This window comes from Elephas maximus, chromosome 17, assembly GCF_024166365.1.
Source record: "Elephas maximus indicus isolate mEleMax1 chromosome 17, mEleMax1 primary haplotype, whole genome shotgun sequence".
NCBI lineage: Eukaryota > Metazoa > Chordata > Mammalia > Proboscidea > Elephantidae > Elephas > Elephas maximus.
Genome location: NC_064835.1, coordinates 88,364,418 through 88,384,144, shown reverse-complemented (window position 1 = coordinate 88,384,144; position 19,727 = coordinate 88,364,418). Strand labels below are relative to the sequence as shown.

General features: G+C 46.0%; 1 protein-coding gene across 3 annotated transcripts in view; it reads right to left on the bottom strand.

Annotated features, from left to right (window-relative positions):
• Positions 1-19,377, bottom strand: part of LMAN2L (lectin, mannose binding 2 like) — a 42,508-nt gene extending 23,131 nt beyond the window's left edge. For all 3 annotated transcript variants that reach the window (XM_049856626.1, XM_049856627.1, XM_049856628.1), the window contains exons 1-4: positions 19,168-19,377; positions 17,980-18,098; positions 13,767-13,884; positions 12,937-13,019 (exon numbers count right to left, since the gene is read on the bottom strand). In XM_049856626.1, the coding sequence (XP_049712583.1) occupies positions 12,937-13,019; positions 13,767-13,884; positions 17,980-18,098; positions 19,168-19,354 (507 nt within the window). In that variant the 5' untranslated portion in view covers positions 19,355-19,377. The remainder of the gene's footprint in view (positions 1-12,936; positions 13,020-13,766; positions 13,885-17,979; positions 18,099-19,167) is intronic.
• Between the last annotated feature and the right edge of the window lie 350 nt (positions 19,378-19,727).

Genomic DNA, 19,727 nt, shown 5'->3' with positions numbered 1-19,727 from the left:
CCTCCCAGCTGTCCTTCTCTTATGCCACTGGTACAGTATGTATAAAAAAACAAACAAAAAAACCCTTGCCATCGAGTCGATTTCAACTCATAGCAACCCTACAGAACAGAGTAGAAGTGGCCCATAGGGTTTCCACGGAGCGGCTGGTGGATTCCAACCGCTGACCTTTTGGTTAGCAGCCAAGTTCTTAACCACTGTACCACCAGGGCTCCAACAGTATGTATAGAGCTCCAGAAAGGTATGTAATCAATCAGGGGATGACTGTTGTCAGTCGATTCCAACTCATAGCAACCCTACATGTAACAGAACAAGACATTGTCCATGACTAGATGATTACATTATCATAAAACTATTTTACAATTATCATTCAGAACAAGGAATTCTATACTCTCAAGCACATTACAGAAATGGGTTTCTGATGAGAAAGCTCCTAACTTCAGTGAACAGTTAGGGAAGAGAAGGATTATAAAGATGACCTGGGCAGCTCTGATGACTCCAAGCCTTGTTTCACTTATCACCCCCAGGACCTGTGATCAGAAGTTTAAGCTGCAACTGTAGAAAGTGCCTAAGCCAACTCCTCGCACCCTTAGGGTGCTGCTTTACTTTATACAGAGCCTGGTGTGAGATCCAGGTTTCTGGTAACAGCCAGGCGGGAGATAGGCTAGACCCCAGAATCACTTGGGGAGCTTTTCAATGGCGAAGATATGTGGTTTCCTCGGCCAAAGAGCCTCATTAGTAGATCCAGGATTGGGCCCTGGATTATGTATTTCTAAAAAGCATCATAGATGATTGCGCTGTAAAGCCAAGTTCAAGAACCCCTGCACTGGTACAGCACCTCTCAGCTATGTGGTGGAAATTTCTCTCCTTCAGCAATTCACGACTCGGCCCTCAACTTTCAACCTCCCATTAGCAGTAAGTCTTTAAACACTATCTCATTGTCTCTGCCAAGTCAGGAGTTCATGAAGTGTTTCTTGGGTAGCCACTAATTTCACACAGCAGCAAATTTTCTTTCCCTGGAAAGCAGCCAGAACTGAAGGCTGAAGAGCACAGAGGCAGGTAAGGTGGCAGCTTCCTAACACAGAAGTCGCCAGATGAGTACCTCCCGCCAATTGTCCAAATTAATTGTTGTCTGCAGGATGGACAAATGTCTTCTACTTTTTTCTACCACAAGAAGGAAAAACGGACCTCTTACATGATAATTTTATCTCCAGCATATCTGGATTGAAAAGAGACATGGAAGCCTGTGGACTTAGGAAGCCCACGCTAAAGTTCCAGAGGTCCGGAGCACATGAGCTGCAGACCCCTGGACAGAACGAGGGGCACGCACGGCCTCTGTACTCAGGGAGACCTCAGTTCTAACTGCAGTTACGCTCTACTCACACGTGTGTAACCTTGGGTGGATTACGACCCCCTCTGACCTTCCACTTTTTCACCTGTAGACGGAGAGAATACTACACAGCTCACAGGATTAATTATAAAGATGAAAAGAGATATGCATATTGTACAGAGTCTGGCATTCAGGAGCGAGTAAATAATGTCGTTTCAGTGAATGACTAATGAATCTCTGTTGTTGTTGTTAGGTGCCGTTGAGTCGGTTCTGACTCATAGTGACCCTATGCACAAGACAACAAAACACTGCCCCATCCTGCGCCATTCTTAAAATCACTGTCGTGCTTGAGCTCACTGTTGCAGCCAACGTGTCAATCCACCTCGTTGAGGGTCTTCCTCTTTTTCGCTGACCCTCTACTTTGCCAAGCATGATGTCATGTCCCCCAAGTGTCTGTCAGTTTGTCGTACTGCGCGGAGGCTTGTGTGTTGCTGTGAAGCTGGAAGCTATGCCACCAGTATTCAGATACCAGCAGGGTCACCCATGGAGGACAGGTTTCAGCTGAGCTTCCAGACTAAGACAGACTAGGAAGAAGGACCCGGCAGTCTACTTCTGAAAAGCATTAGCCAGTGAAAGCCTTATGAATGAATCGCTAGATACAAATAACGTTCACAGGTACTGGGCTGTAGGCACGGTGCCAAATGCACATCCTCTACTACAGTAATTCTAGGACTATCGATCGTCACAGACCAGTACGAGCTCTAAACATATTTTGGGAAACAATAGGGTTCCTAATTATTACTATTATTCATTAATTTCTTCCCCGCTAAATACATTAAAATATAATAATGAAAAACTACCACTATATATACGCTATGTCTAGAAACTGAAGACTGGGGCTGGGTTTTGCTCTGCATAGTTTCACCACTAATAAAATTAAATATTAAACAATAATAAAGTAATTAAAAAAGTACAGTAAGACACTCACACACAAAACCAACCATGTATAATAAGCACCATTTTATAAAAGGGCATTTTAACAGAGAGAAGGAGAGAGGGAGAGTGTTACATAATCATCAGGTAATTCCACAATAAGACAACTGGCTGCATTTAGCGCTTACGAAAAAAATCACTCTTTCTGTTTCTGAGCCTGTGAGAACTGTTGCCAACCAACCTGAGCTCGTGGACAGTAGCCGGAGCCAACCAACCCGAGCTCGTGGACAGTATCCAGGAGCCAGTCTTCTAGAGCAGTATCTTCCAACCCACACCACACTGCAGTCTAGCGGGCTGGTAGTTTGCCCTCTGGAACCCGACGTGACAAAAAGGTGGTGGGGAGTGGAGAAGGAGTGAAGAACAGAGCCAAAACAGCTGCCGCCAAGAGGTTTCCAAGAGGCACCTTGGGAATGCCACTTAGGGATGTGGGATGTGAGTAATAATGGCTACCTTTCACTGACAGCTTACCCTGTGCCAGGCACTGTACTGAATACTGTACGTGTGTGTGCTCATTGAATTCTCATAATAACCGCAAGCGGTAGTATTAGTATCACAGACACTAACACGTTTCACAGATAAGAAAACTAGCCGACGATAACACAGGTACTAAGTAACAGAACCAGGATTTGAAACCAGGTAGTCTAGCCCGAGAGCCCCAACTCAATCACTATGTCACACTGCCCTCAAAATCAACATGGAAAAATGTTTAGTAAATACCAAAATAAAAAAACCAAACCCAGTGCTGTCGAGTCAATTCCTACTCATAGCGACCCTATAGGACTGAGTAGAACTGCCCCATAGCGTTTCCAAGGAGTGCCTAGCGGATTTGAACTGCCAACCCTTTGGTTAGCAGCCATAGCACTTAACCACTACGCCACCAGAGTTAATACAAAAAAAAAAAAAAAAAAATTAGGACTCTAACAGTATGTACCCTGAAACCCAAAAAAATACTGAAGAATGATTCCAGATTAGAAGAGAGGAGAAGTAAAAGTACATATAACACAGGATCTGGGCTTTCCTTGTGCTCTAAAAGTCATCACTAGGACGACTGGTAACTCTGAATCAGGTCTGTAGGTTAGTAACAGCATCGTTACCAATACGAAGTTCCTGATTCTGACCTCTGTGCTGTTGCTATGTCAGAGAACAACCCCTTGTTTTTTAAGAAAAAGATACTGAAGTATTTGGGAGTAAGGGGCGATCAGGGAGGCAATTTAAGTCTTAACTCGCTCAGAAAAGATTTATACAGGCATGAACATACGCATGCATGAACATGTGCACACGTGGACACACACACGTGAACACAGAGTGAAAGAAAAGGACAAAGCAAATGTAGTAAAATGTTAACATTTTGGAAAATTCAAGTCAAGAGCATCCAGGTATTCTTTGCAGTGCTCTTGTAACTTATCTGTAAGTCTGAGGCTTTATCAAAATAAAAAATAAGATTAATCTGAATCTAGCATTAACCTTTTGTCTGTATGAAAATTTTCAAACCAAAAAAAAGTTTTTTTAAAAAATCAGAGCATACGACCTGATGCAGTGTCTTCTTTTTGGAAAGATGTTGGTATGGTCTTATTCTTTCGGCCCTGATTTCCCTGTGAGGAGCAGGAACGGCTTTTATATAAAACAGAGAACTAATAAGAGAAACGCCTCTCCCACAGCACCTCCATCTACTGATAACCCCCTTGGATCATCAGTCAAACACACGTCACTGCCACTTCCACAGATGGGCCTGGGACTTTTCAGACTCTTGAAACATCACAAGTAGCTGGGTCCCACGGTAATCTTCACCCATCACGAGTAGCTGGGTCCCACGGTAATCTTCACCCATCACGAGTAGCTGGGTCCCACGGTAATCTTCACCCATCACGAGTAGCTGGGTCCCACGGTAATCTTCACCCATCACGAGTAGCTGGGTCCCACGGTAATCTTCACCCATCTAACCCTTTATGCAGGAACCTGGATGAAGTTTTTTGTTGTTGTTTTTGGATGAAGAGGTGACTGGTTAACTCAGTAATCACTATTTTAATAAAGGTGGGTAACAAGATGGGCAAGATTCTCACCATATTATCAGGTAATATGAGAAGACCCCTGTTCAACAAGCCCCAAACTACCACTAACCTATACAGTGACTCTGTCCCTAAGTCTCACAGCTCAATGGAAGGACAGGGAAAAGTGGCGCCTCCAGGTTGGCTGACAGCCTGGAGGACCTTCACATATTTGAGTACTGCTATGATATATCCTTTAAAAAAACTCAAGAAATGACTTTAATCCTATTTATTTTTGTTGTGACCTCACTAGAACAAACCCAAATCACATAATTTGAAGATTTCATAGGAAAAGTACTACAAAACCAAGAAACTTAAATTTGGAGAAGCCCCAAACACTGAAGTTTATAATCCACCCTGACAAGTGCCAAGATTCTGAACAGCCTAATGAGTATGTTTTCATTTCACTGCTGTCCATCATTGTGATAAGACGTGAATACATCCTACCAATGAAAAGAGCGAGTAACTCGACAGAACAGAGGATCCCCACCAGCTCTACACAGGGGAGTCCGTGAACCTCCTAAAACTCGGTGTAAAATTCTATGTGTGTGTACATCTTTCTGAGGGTCCACCACTTTCACCAGATTCTCAAAAGTGTCACCGCCCAAAAAAAGGTAAAGAATCCAGAGCAAAGCATCCTCTGGAGCACCTGCTTTGCTTCTCCTTCCTCTCCCCCTTTCACTGGTCCAGAGAAGCGGCACCTTCTCCTTGCCTTCATTCAGTGCTAGAACACCGTGTTCTCCACGCTTCTCGTCAATGAAGCTCCATCTCAAGAGCTTGCCAGTACTCCACAGGCCTGGCTTCCAAAGGAGTCTCTCTTAGAAAACCTGCCCCATAGGTCACACCCAGGTTGGATAACACCGTGAAGAGGTCACGGAGCTCCTTTAATAATGCAGAGGTGCTCTCTGCCCAGAGTTAAGAGGCCAGGAAGGATCAGTGTCTTCATCAAGATAGAGACTTGAAGGAATGTGTTTTTAAACTGGATGGCACAGTATTAGCAACTATCTTCCAGTTTCACGGGAGGAAAAACCACCATCACCCTAAAAAAAATACGGGGACGGGCCGGCAAGACCTCCGAGCTGGCTTGATCTGGGAAGAGGAGCTGTTCTCTCCACCCGCCACCAGCTGTTCTGTCTCCCTGGGCTGAGGCCCAAACAACTCACAGGGAAGAATGAGGGCCAAGTCTGCAAAGAGGTGCACGTCTGTGTTTTCATTCCAAGGCATTTTATCACCATACTCTCCATTTCAACTGAGAGAAGATGTTCACGCTCCAATATTACCACTGAATTCCCTGCAACTTTTCACAAATATCTGGGATCATCAGCTGATGACTTCATTGTGGCAAGAAAAACATGATCAGATCAAGTTTTAATCATCATTTCTGGGATAACAGCTTTACGGAGATACAATTCACATACCACACAATTCACCCATTTAAAGCGTACAATTCAACGGCTTTTCTCATGGTCAGTATTATGCAAACGTTACCACAGCCAATTTGAGAATGTTTTCGTCACCCCAAACAAAAACCCTGTGCTCCTTAGCAGTCACTCTCCCCACTTCCCACCCCACACCCCGACCCGTCCAGCCGCTGACAAGCACCATCTACTTTCTTTCCGTACAGGTTTGTCTATTCTGGCGTTTCATGTACATAGAGTCATGGCCATGTGTGGTCACGTACGGTCTTCTGTGACTGCCTTCTTTGACTTAGCCTGTTTTCAGGATTCATCCATGTTGGACAGCCTACCAGTATTTCACTTCTTTTTATTGCTGGATGATATTCCATTGCATGGATATAGCACATTTTACCCACTCACCAGTTCATGGACATTTGGGTTATTTCCATTTTGGGGCCATTATGAATAGTGGTCCTATGAACATTTGTGTAAGTCTTTGTGTGGACGTATGTTGTCATTTTTCTTAGGTATATACACCTGTGAATGGAATTGCTGGTCATACGGTAACTTTGTTTAACCATCTGAAGAACTGCCAAACTGTTTTCCACAGCAGTTATGCCATTTACATCCCCGCCAGCAGTGTACAAGGGTCCCAAGATTACCACATCCTCACTAACAGTATGTCTTTCTTAGTTTCCTCAACTTAGTGGATGTTAAGTGGTATCTCACTGAGGTTTTCATTTGCATTACTACCATGGTTAACGATGGTAACCATCTTTTCATGTGCTTATTGGGCATTTGGAGCCCTGGTGGCCCAGTGGTTAAGAGCTACGGCTGCTAACCAAAAGGTCGGCAGATGGAATTCACAAGCCGCTCCTTGGAAACCCTACGGGGCAGTTCTACTCTGTCCTATAGGGTTACTGTGAGTCGGAATCGACTGCATGGCAGCAGGTTTGGTTTTGGTTTTATTGGCCATTTGTGTATCTTCTTTGGAGAGCTATCTATTCAGATCCTTTGCCCATTTTTAAACTGGGTTGTCCTTTTATTACTGAATTGTCAGATACAAGTTCTTTATTAAGGTTTTCTCCCATCTTGTGGTGGTCTTCTCACTTTCTTGATGGCATTCTTTGAAGCACATAAATTTTTAATTTTGATGTTTATTATTTCTTTCACTACTTGTGCTTTTGTTATCATACTGTGGATCCATTGCCTAGTCCAAGGTCATGAAGAACTATACCTGTTTTCTTCTATGAGTTAATTTTTGTATATGGTATGCAGTAGGAGCCCAGCCTCCTTCTTTTGCACATGGATATCCAGTTGTTCTAGTACCCTTTGTTGAAAAGACTATTCTTTGCCCATTGAATTGTCTTGACACCCTTGTCAAAGACCAACTGACCATAAATATGAGGGTTTATTTCTGGACACTCAATTCTATTCCACCAATCTATGTCTACAGTCCTTATGCAAGGACCGCATTGTTTTGATAACTGTGGCTTTGTAGTAAGTTTTAAGTGTGAGTCCTTCACTTTGTTTTTATTTTTCAAGATTGTTTTGGCAATAGCCAAACAAGTCCTTTGTATTTCCATATGAATTTTAGAATCGGTTTACTCATTTCTGTGAAGAAGTCAGAGTTTGATAAACAGGAACTGCGTCAAATCTGTAGCTTAATTTTGGAAGTACTGCCATTTTAATATTAAGTCTGCCAATCAATGAGCACCCATGTCTTTCCATTTATTTAATTCTTCTTTCTTTCAATAATGTTTTGTAACATTTAAAGCATAATTCTGTACTTACTTTGTTAAATTCATTTCTAAGTTTTTTTTTTTTGATGATAGCGTAAAGGGAATTTTTCTTAATTTCATTTTGCAGTGAACACTTGTTCACTGCAAGTGTATAGATACACAACTGACTTTTGTATATTGTTCTTGTATCCTGCAACTTTACTGAAATGGTTTATTAATTCTAACAGGTTTTTGGGGATTTTTTAAAGATTTTCTACATACAAGATCATGTCATCTGCAAATAGAGATATTTTTACTTCTTTCTCTCCAATCTGGATGACTTTTATTTCATTTTATTGCCTAACTGTCCTGGCTAGAATATCTAGGACAATATTAAATAGAAGTGGCAAGAGCAGACATCCTTGTCTTATTCCTGATCTTAGAGAGGAAACGCGTTTAGTCTTTCATCATCGAGTGTGATGTCAGCTGTGGGTTTTCCATAGGCTCCCTTTATCAGGCTAAGTTCCCTGCTATTCCCAATTTGTTGAGTGTCTCTTATCACAGAGGTGGTGAATTTCGTCAAGGGTTTTCTCCCTGTCTACGAGATAATCACACAGCTTCTGTCCTTTATCTACTTACATGGTATATTACGTTAACTGATTTTTGGATTTTAAACCAATCTTGCATTCTTGGTCATGGTATAAAATCCTTTTTATGTGTTGCTGAATTTAGTTGGCTAATCTTGTTTTGAAAATTTTCAACAATATTCATACAAGATATTGGTTTGTAGTTTCCTTACAACGTCTTTGGTTTTGGTGTCAGGACAAAACTGGCCTCACAGCATGTGCTGGTTCATGTTCCCTCCTCTTCTATTTTTTTTTAAATGTTTGAGAAGAATTTGACGTTAATTCCACTCTAAATGTTTGGCAGAACTCACAGTGAAGCCATCTGGGCCTGGGCTTTTCTTTGCTGGTAGTTCATTACTAATTCGATCTCTTTACTTGTTATAGGTCTACTCAGATTTTCCATTTCTTCTGTAATTACCCTTTGAGCAGCTCTTTACAGCAATCTCACTAGGGCACAGCCAGATTCGGAGGCTCCTGACTTATTCACCTGAACGACAACTGCAGAACTGCTGACGTGGAGACTGATGACACGATACGTGACTTTGGGGAATCAGCTGTGGTCTCAGACAGCCAAGTCCAAATTCGACTTACGTACTGAATTTCCTCGTCTTCTACCTTGCTCTTTATTTTCCCAGTATTTCCTTATGGACAAATGTGGTAGGAAGTAAGTTAAGCAATGGGGTCTTGTGTGCCCTGGTGATAAGGAAATGAGACCAAAGCAAAGTTTTTATCAGTGCCTTGAGGGGTCTGAGGAATTATTGCTCTGCTCACTCTCCTGCCTGCTTCTGTCCTCCTCGTGCGTACAGTGTATCTTCCACACACAGCACTTGCATTTGCAAGTTTTCAAAAGGTGCAGCATCTGTCACCCTCTTCCTATGTGTTCGAAATAATAAGACTGCACTCTGGAGTCAGACCCACTACCTATGTGACATTTTTAATCTTTCTGCACTTTAGTTTTCTTACCTGCAAAGTAGGGATAATAACAATACCTACCCTACAGGATTGTTGTGAGAAGTAACACATAGAAAAATGCTTAGAACAGTGCTTGACACCTTTATCATATGCCAGTGTCTGACATCAAAGCAAACCATCCCACTGACAAAACACATCTGATGTTGCCTGCTAGCATCATTTCGGGTTCTTGGGCTTTAAAAAGGAGTACACACTTCCTATACTCTCTGGTGGAATGGAAGCTCTAAGAACTGAAATTACAGAAAGCACACATGAAAATAATGGCTCCATTCCCAAGGAAGGAATCAACCTGAGAGAAGGACAGTGGGATGGGAGGCAGGAGACCACCACAGGTTGGAAGCAGAGCCTCTGCAAGCAGGTAGACCTGGGTTCAAAAACTGTCTCCACCTCACCTTACCTGTCACCTTGAACAACGCACTTACTTCCTCTGAACCTCTGTTTACTCACCAGTAAAATGAGAAAAACAATAATAACTTTAAGGAGATTTAATAAAGACTGAGACAATAATATATAATGTACCTGGCACACAGTAGCCACCTAATACATAACCCAGAAAACCAAACCCACTGCTGTTGAGTTGATTCCGACGCAAAGCAACCCCCTCGGACAGAGCGGAACTGCCCCACAGGTCTCCAAGGCTGTCACCTTCACAGAAGCGGACTGCCACATCTTCCTCCCGAGGGGCTGGCAGGTTGGAACGGCCAACCTTTCAGTTAGCAGCCGAGTGCTTAACCACTGCACCACCTGGATGCCTACCTAACAAGTAAGAACTGCTTTTATTAGTTTTATAAGGAAACAAGGACCTGATGTTTGTCCCTGGCTTCTCAACACTGGCTGTACACGTGAACCACCTCGAGGTTTTTAAGACATAAGGCTTCACCTCAGACTAACTGAATCAGAGTATCAGGGGTTGGGACCTGGATATAAGGTTTTTTTTTTTTTCCCCCTGAATTGTGCTTTAGGGGTAAGTTTACAGATCAAATTAGTTTCTCATTAAATAATAAATAGATGAATTATTTTGTCACATTGGTTGCCAACCCTGTGATGTGTCAACACTCTTCCCTACCTTCTCCACCCTGGGCTCCCCATTGCCATTTGTTCAGTTTTCCTGTCCCTTCCTGCCTTCTCGTCTTTGCTTTTGGGCTGGTGTGCTCATGTAGTCTTGTATACATGACTGAACCATGAAGAATGTTCCTCATGTGTGTTACTGTCTGCCCTATAGGCCTGTCTAATCTTTGGTTGAAGGGTGAACCTCAGGAGTGACTTCACTACTGAGTTAAAATGGTGTTGGGGGCCATACTCTCACAGTTTCTCCAGTCTCTGTCAGACCAGCAACCCTGCTTTTTTTTCGTACGCTTGAATTTTGTTCTTCATTTTTCTTCCACTTTGTCTGGGACCCTCTGTTGTGATCCCCGTCAGAGCAGTCAGTGGTGGTAGCCAGGCACCCTCTAGTTGTTCTGGGCTCAGTTTGGTGGAGGCTGTGGTAGTAGTGGTCCATTAGTCCTTTCAACTCGTCTTTTCCTTGTGTCTTTGGTCTTCTTCACTCTTCTTTGCTCCAGCCAGGATGGGATCGGTAGCTGCATCTTAGATGGCCGCCAGCAGGCTTTCAAGACCCCTGGACGTCAGTATGTTTAAAGCTCTGCAGTTAATTCCAACATGCAGCTGGGCTTGAACACCACAATAGCTGGCCAGAAAAGTGGCCCCCATTTTTACCATCTGAAACTAATTTTTTTGATTAACATCTACTCTCCTTATAAAATCAACTCATCAGATCTGCTCTCTCAAATCAGAACTACTACTATCCAGTGGCGAAATGGAAGCTTAGAGAGTCTGAGCAATTTGTTTCTGGTCCCAGAGAGCCAGGTCTAAAGCTCTAGGTAATCCCTGAAGGCCATGCCACTTGTTGACATTCATTGCTAACTACCACTACATCCTCGGCATGGCTGCAGATCTAGTCGTGACATGCCGCTAATTAAAACCCTCTCATGCACTTACTACCGGAACCCTGGTGGTGCAGTGGTTAAAGTGCTCAGCCGCGAACCGAAAGGTCAGCAACTCAAACCCACCAGCCGCTCTGCGCAAGAAAGATGTGGCAGTCTCCTTCTGTAAAGATTTACAGCCTCGGAAACCCTGTGGGGTGGTTCTACCCTGTCCTATAGGGTCACTATGAGTCAGAATGGACTCAAAAGGCAGTGGGTTTGGCTTGGTTTTACACATTTACTCCCTTAGAACAAAGTCTGGACTCTTTCACAGGAACATTGCCTTTCAGAAGCTGGCCTCAGAATGGGCACGGTGGGGATGTCACATGCCTGCAGACTGCACTGGTGCTGGGATAAAGAGAAAATCCACCCACCACCCGAGGAAACGTGGCGGGCTAACGTGGCAAGGGGGACAGTGTTGATACTAAAGAACGCAAGGTGCACACTGGCCCCAGGGCTGTGCACGTGGCAGGACAGCTGGGCCTGGTTTTCTTGTCTTTCTAGCCTCATCTCCCTCCTTTCCTCCTTTAGATCCCTCACGCTCACTGTCCTCTCTCATCTTAGCATCTTCCCACGCTCTGCCCTCCCCGCAGCACATGGGCTCCTTATCCTGCAGCCTTGATACAAGTGTCACCTCCTGGAGGAAGCCTTCCCCACTGCCACCACCACTACCAATGCCCGACTCCAGGTGAGCAGCTCCTGCTGCGTCCTCTCACAGTGCCCCACGGCCTCCCCATCAGAATTCCCACACATCAGGACCACTGCGCTCACCAACTCCAGGGCCCGACGCCCAGAAAGAAGATGGAGAAGCAGCTCTGTAACCGACCCACAACCAAAGGCTCCCTCCCCTAACTTGGGCCTGCCTCGCCTTGGGCTCCGTGAGGTGAGCTCTGTGGGAAACGTTAAGAACCGCTGAGCCTGGGTGTTGCATCCAATGATCGTGCTACTGTTCTTGCCGTTTTTTTCTTAAGTTTGAAATTTTTCATAGTAAACTTCTGGCGAGAAATTAAAATCTCTATTGCTAACCTGCCTGCACTAATACTATTTAGCTACAAGATATCGACAGCAGCCTGTCAAGTTATAACCACTTTCCCACCATTTGGTGACTGTGCCACAGGGCAGAGAATATAACCCTGTCACCAGTAAGAGGAAATGCTGAACAACGCTTTAACCAGCTGCCACGAGGCCAGCTCTGACTCACGGCAACGCCATGTGTCTCAGAGTAGAAATGCGCTCCACAGGGTTTTAAGGGCTGAGTTTTCAGACGTAGACTTCCAGGTCTTTCTTCCGAGGTACCTCTGGGTGGCCTTGAACTTCCAATCTTTCGGTTAGCAGCTAAGCCCATTAACTGTGCCCCCCAGGGACTCTCAGAGAGCCCCTAGGGCCAGCCAACAAGAAGCAGGAAGCTTTGCAAACACCCAGATGCTGGGTTTCAATGAACTGCTGGGATTTCATCAATTTCCGAGGAGGAAGAAGAAACAGATGCTGGAAGGGTGAGCAGGCCGCAGATGGGAGCGCAGTAGTGATACTTTAGAAGTCAGGGGCCAGCTCAGTTAAATAAACTCAGCTTGCTCTGGTGCTGACCTAGAGCCAGATCGCCAGCCAGTCAAGCAGACACTGCTCAGTTTCAGAGGCTACCTGAAGTGCACAAGATAGAACATCTCTAAAGGCCCCCATTCGCAACCACTATTCCCAAAGGACTGCGTGCTCACGAACAGTTCTCCCTAGGAAAGCACTGATGAGGACAGTAACTCTTGAAGCTCCACAGATGAAGAAAATGGGACCAAGGCCTGACTTTCTACCCCCTCTGTTCCCTCCTGAGGCAAAGGGCTGTGCTGTCGGCGCAGCTGACCTAAGCACTAACACTTGCCATTACCTCTTGCTGCTTCTCCTCATTGGGGTAGGTGTCTACAAATACTCCCAGCCCCACAAATTTGTCCATGTTTCCAAACACAGGCCCTAGAGAGAGAGAACAGATGATGAACAATGAAATAAAGCCAAGAGCTGATAAAGGAATCATATATCTCCATGATGGAGGAAAAAGTGAAATTCAAGTGACTCCCAGGCCTCTCTCAGCATAAGAAGACACAGGTAAAAGCGCCCAGCAAAGTGCATGGCCTCTAAGCAGCAACCAGTAAGTATCTGCAGTTGTTGGCTGTTGAAGGCAGGGGAGAGAGAACGCCACTGCGCCTTGTTTACCTCCTGAATCCAAACTGGTTGCTAAGGCACCCCTACGGAATTGTTTCACAAACACTTGGTGAAGACTGTGCCCCCGAGAGAGAACTGAATTCCCAAGGTCTACTTTTTGTTACAGAAGAAATTAGGTCAAATCAGGCTGAGCCCACCACCTAACGAGAGCAATGGCTCCAGCAGCACAAGGAAAACTGAAAACTCTGCTTTCGACTCAGCAGTGCTGAGATCTTTCACTGCGCATACCCCGAAGAAATCCGCTCACCCAACCGTCAGTGCTGGGAGAGCTAGTGCCTTCACTGGGCCAAGAGGCCAGGTGGTTTCACAGAAATCCCCGGGACGAGTCAGGCTTACCTTCTTCTTCGGACTCAGGGCCCAGACAGGCCAGTCTTCATCCACACACACCGAGGGAGAGGAAAAACTGCTGGCATGGTGGAGAAGTACCCTCCTCAAAAAGAGGGCATGTACAAAAGCAGGCTGCCGCACCCCACAAAGGAGTAACTGGGGTCCCAGTACCTGGCTGCATCCGATCCTTCGTGTACCAGATGGCCAGGCCATCCCCGTGCAGGTTCTTCTTCCCTTGCCCGTGGATCTTGAAGTGCACCTGCAACTCCCAGTCTCTCAGGAAACATGGCTGAAGTGAAAAAGACACTCAATCAACCAGCAGAACGACCCCTAAAGCCCTCCCGCTCTCACCAGCAATCCAGGGACTGGGAAACGCAGATGTACTTAACACTAAGCTGAGGGCTAGAACCAAAATCTAAGACGTGCTGGTAAAATTAAGCAGATTGAGCCACTCAACTCTAAGAGATTTAACAAGAGAAGTGAATCAACTTCCAATTACCTTCATCATCGCCCTGCAGGAACAGGACAGCGCTCCCAAGTTGGAAAAGGCAGACGTATGCTAAGTTAGACTGTTACCCCATATTCACCCAGCAAAATGTCTCAGCCTACGTGGCACAGGTAGCTAAAGTAATACTCATCTTCAACTTAGCATCGCCCCTTATGGACAAAAAGAATCTAAAAGCTTGGAATGAGGTCAAAGCCTCATTCCTTACAAAAGAATAAGAAAAGATAAGTCATTATGTAAAGGTTTCCAGGAACAATTAGCAGATGCTATACCCAGTGCTGTCGAGTCGATTCCGACTCATAGTGACCCCATAGGATGGAGTAGAACTGCCCCATAGAGTTTCCAAGGAGCGCCTGGCAGATTCCAACTGCTGACCCTTTCGTTAGCAGCCGTAGCATTTAACCACTACGCCACCAGGGTTTCCCAGCAGATGCTATAAACAACTGTAATTAGCTAGACGTGGCCCTCTATCAACTGAGGGGGAGCCAGGGCTCACAAGCGAGAAGGTGTGTGTTACAGCCCCCCAAATCCTCACGCCCTTGGCCGTGACGCACAAATGCACCAGAGGAGAACACCAGGATGCCCACCACAGAAACATCCTCTGGTGGGAACCACAAGGAAGGTGTGCACTCATCAGACTCCGGTTTGTTTTTTGCCTTCTGAATTGCAGAACAAAAACGGAGGAGGCAGCAGGTAGATAGTTAAGTACTCTAAAATAGCTTCAGGGAGAAACTTGAGTATTTGGTTTAGGAAAGCTCCTGGATAACGCGGTTCACAGTGAATACAGAAGGGAAGGGGGAGCAGATAAACCAGCTGGGTTTAGCCAGAGGCTGTCCAAATAGATTGGCTCTGACTCTTGAGTACCACGTTGCCAGATCATTTCGGTTTTTGATTTCTGGGATACTCTTCTAGGTGTTAGTACCAGGAGAACACAGGCAAAATGAAAGGGGTGGAGTACTTCTAAACTCAGCAAAACCCAAACCAAACCCATTGCTGTCAAGTTGATTCTGGCTCATAGAACTGCCCCACAGGGTTTCCAAGGAGCAGCTAGTGGATTTGAACTGACAGCATTTTGGTTAGCAGCTGAGGGCTTTAACCACTGTGCCCCTAGAGATCCTACTAAAAAAGAAACCTGTCACCTGATTCATCCAGAGATCTCTGGAAAGCCCAGGCAAGCCCTGGGGAGCAGCATATACCTACGGCCATCTTTGGACCCTATAGAACAGAGCAGAACTGCCCCAAAGGGTTTCCAAGAAGCAGCTGGTAGATTTGAACTATCAACATTTTGGTCAATAACTGAGAGCTCTTAACTACTGTGCTACCAAGGCTCCAGGAAAATTCAGCAAAGATGCCTGAAATCTGCAACAGTTTACCCTAATCTGATGAGCCTAGGCCCTGTCTTGTCATTTTGGGTTCTCATCTCTCTGATGTTTCATTTAGACTTCAGGGCAAGAGTGAAATTCAGTGGCAGGAAGCTGCCCCATAGCAAGAGGGTAGGTAGTATGGCACTGGGAAAAGGGTAGGCCAGAGTTCACACAGGGAGAAGGGCAGCCCAGAGCTCACACTGAGCCAAGAGGCTTCCACCATTGATTCCTGGCTCCACATGTAGCCTGTACCATGCAGTTCTGCTCAAGGCGATGTTCTGAAACGGCTGCACCTAAGAAGCACCTGGGTGCTTTTTAAGATCCTGCCACCTGGGTCCAAACCAAAACCAAACCCACTGCCGTCAAGTTGATTCCGACTCATAGTGACCCTATAGGACAGAGTAGAACTGCCCCACAGAGTTTCCAAGGAGCGCCTGGCGGATTTGAACTGCTGACCTTTTGGTTAAGCAGCCATAGATAGCACTTAACCACTATGCAACCAGGGTTTCCACTACCTGGGTACCACCCTGTTAAGGACTGAACTATGTCCTCCAGAAGTATGTGCTATAAATTCTAACTGCTATACCTGAAGCTATAATCCCATTTGGAAATAGATTCTTTGTTATGTTAATAAGGCAGTATTCCTGCAGGCTGTGTCTCCACTCAATATTCTTGGAGACATAAAAAGAGCAGGTTAGGTGTAGAGAAGCAAGCAGGGATGGGAAAAGAGAGATACCAGAGATCCCCCAGGAGCAGAAGCTCAGAAGACACAAGGACCTTCCTCCACAGCCAACAGAGAAAGCCTTCCCCTAGAGTCGGCACCCTGAATTCAGGCTTCTAGGCTCCTAAACTGTGCGAAAATAAATTTCTGTTTGTTAAAGCCACCCATTTTAGTATTTCTGTTATAGTAGCATTAGATAACCAAGACACACCACACAGGCATTGATTCCGACAGACAGCCAAGTTTGAGAACCACTGCTGAAAAAAATGCACTTTATTCAAATACCTCAGCAACAACTCCATAGCTCATTCTAATAGCCAAAAAACAAAGGACCTACGTATCAGAGAAAAGGAAAAAGGGCAGGACAATGAGACCCTAGACTAGAACAGCTACTAAGAGTGATGAACAGATAGGAAGATAGCAGCAAGGGATCGAGCTTTGGGCATAATCATTTAGTAACCCTAAGAGGCCCGTCCCCTGGTGGTGGAGTGGTTAAGTGCTAACCTAAAGGTCGGCAGTTCGAATCCACCAGGCGCTCCTTGGAAACCTTATGGGGCAGTTCTACTCTGTCCTGTAGAGTCGTTACGAGTCGGAACTGAATCGACGGCAACAGGTTTGCAAGAGTCCCATCAGCAACTCTTACAATTGGTCTAATACAATAACCTAACAACACACATTTCTGTAACAAAGTTAACTTTTCAAAGGCTTTTCACTTGTACTGCCTTATTTTAGTCTCACAACACCGGTGAACAAGTAGAACAGGTATTCTGAAACTCATTTGACAGGTGGAGGGACTCAAAACTGCAGTCAAATAACCCGTCTGCCTAGGGCTCACGGTGGGTCTACAGCAAAGCAGGGTCTGGAGCTCAAGTCTTTCCCACCGCCAACCCTTCGCCTCTTCTACCAGAACATGCTGCCCCGCACTCTGTCCAAGAACGAGCTCAGCACTAGAACCTGGGTGAGGAGGCCAGCGCCAGCAGCGCGCTCACGGAGAAACCTCCACCTCTATCGCTCTGCTCTGTTAGAATTCTCTGCCACGGAAAATGAACAGGAAAAAGAAACAGTTCTTATTTTCTGAGGTTCACCAGCTACAACTAATGAGAAAAACCATGCAAAAAGAAATCCTTAGCTTATGAGAGCCCAGAAGAAACTATCAAAGGATGCCAAGGTCATCCCCCAAATTAAAGTAGTCCTAAAAGATGTAGAAAGACCCCTGGAAACCAAAAAGAGAAGCATCATCTTGGACTTGCACAAAAATCACAGCGCAGCCACACCAGGAAGACTGCGTTCACTTCCTGCCACCATACTTCAAGGTAGACAACGTAGCTAGAGAAGGTCCAGAGAAGGACAAATAAAATGATCAATGGCTCAGAGTGGCTTTCTAAGGAAAATAAAATTTAAAATTCGACTACAAATTAAAATAACAAGGGGAAGATACTGGGACAGAGTGTGGGATAAATTTAATAGTCTTCTACTTTACAAAGCAAAATAACATGGATTAAGCTATTAACGCCCAAGAAGTAGCACTATAAGGCGAATTGGGAACTAAAGACATTTCAGAAAACAGATTCAAAATAAATTATTTGGGTATAATTAGGACAACAGAAAATAGTTCTGTAAGTATCTGATTTCTCTGTCATAAAGGTCATCATCACGTCTGAAACCAAGATCCTTGTAATATACACAACACTGAACTCACTCGGGGTGGTGAGACAGTAAAACTAAGGTACTGTGCCACTGCTGGGCTTTTTAGAACTTTTAAGTCACCAGCGTAGGACAGAGAAGGGTTCTTACCACCCGGTTCCACAGGGCACCCTGTTTACTTTGCGCATCTGGAGTAAGTCGGATACACTGGGTCATCACCATGGCACTGCCCAGGAGATTCCACAGTGGAGAACTGCCCGTGCCGACACCTGCAGGGAGGAAGTACATCAGCTCACACTCTTCAACAGCAGCCCCTTCAGAAAGCCGCCACGGGCCCTCCAAAACCTGCAGCCATCATCTTTTTTCCCTTTCATGTCACTCAATCTCCCACTGCCTGCCACTCATAAATATTAAATCTTCATCGTCTTTACAGTTTCCTTTCACAACGCCCTTTTTCAGAAGACCCCCAAAGCACATCAGAGCTATCATTTTACTTATTTTTGCCAATGTAATCATAGTTCACATCCATTCATTCCATTTTAAGCAAGGGAACTTTTATCACCATGGCAGAGAAAAAAACAAATTCCTCACTTATACCAAAAAAGAGCCTGACCCTCAGGCCTCTGGGATTTAATCATACCCTTTCTTTAAACAATTCTTGGAGTTTGACGCTACTTCTCTTCACCATCCCACCCCCTATAAGCTCCATGAGAGTGAGAACTGTGTCTGTATAACTCAGGGTACTAGCAAAGGAACCAGCACAGAGCAAGCGCTCAAGCATCTGCTAAAGGAATATAGGATCGCCCTTAGCAGTAGTGTACACTCTCTGGCACTTTGAGCTGGTTTTGGGTCTGTTTGCTTGCTGTCCCCCCACCCACCCACGCCCCAGTGGGAAAACACATTTGTGTGATGCCATCTGCACTGGTTTGGTGCCCTTTGTCGTTAAACGTATCACATCTCTGGTCGATGAGGTGTGCTTACAGGCCTACGAACCCTAAACGAAGCAAACTCTTTTATGGGTAGCACGGCTGGGCTGGAGAGGAGAGGTGCGCCAGCCGGCCGAGAATCGGAACCTCCTCCCAGCTCCACCGCCCCTGGGGTGATGGCTCCCTGCTCCTGGTGCTGCACCCGTGGCCTCTCTCCCCCTCGCATTCTTGTCCCAGTCGTGGCCTAGCGCCGCCTCAACCTGCTGGAAACTTCCAGGGCTACGCGGGGAGGGGGCTGGCCCCCACGCGCCGCGGTAAGTCGCTCGGGGCCACGGAGCCCTCGGCCGCTCCGCCTCACCGATGACCTTAGGTCCCGAACCCCCGACTCGACCACCTGCTCCGGGCGCCTCACCCTGGTAGGGCTTCGACAGCGAATGCTCCCGTTTCAGGTACTCGAACGTCTGACCCGCCCCGGCATGCCGTGGCCCCTGCCCAGACCCCAAAAAAAGGAGCAGGAGCAACATCTTGGACCCATCCCGAGCCGCCAAGCCAGGTCCCCACCGCTGCCACCATCCACGGGGGCCCGGAGCCGCCGCCATCTTTTCCACCGCCGGCCCTTCAGCTAAAGCCCGCCCCGCCGCCCAAACCATTGGCTGGTGGGATCCTCTGTCCTGCGTCCAATTGGCTCTCGCCGAATCCCCGCCCCCACAGGCGAGCGTCTCACCGATTGGCTGGCTTGTGTACCGGTTGCCCTGCCAACCCCGGGAAAGGGCGTAGCCGAGCGCCCGGAGACTTTGATCTGCATTTGTCTTGCGCCCCGCTAGGCCTGCCGGGATATGTAGTGTTTTCGTTTGGGTTGCGTTCTGGGGTAAATTTGCAGAGAGACGTTTCAGCCAGTCTCGCTCAACGTTCTATGCTCTCTGCCGTCGTACTCTCCTGACTGTGCGCAGCTGTCAGTCGGGAGGGTATGGG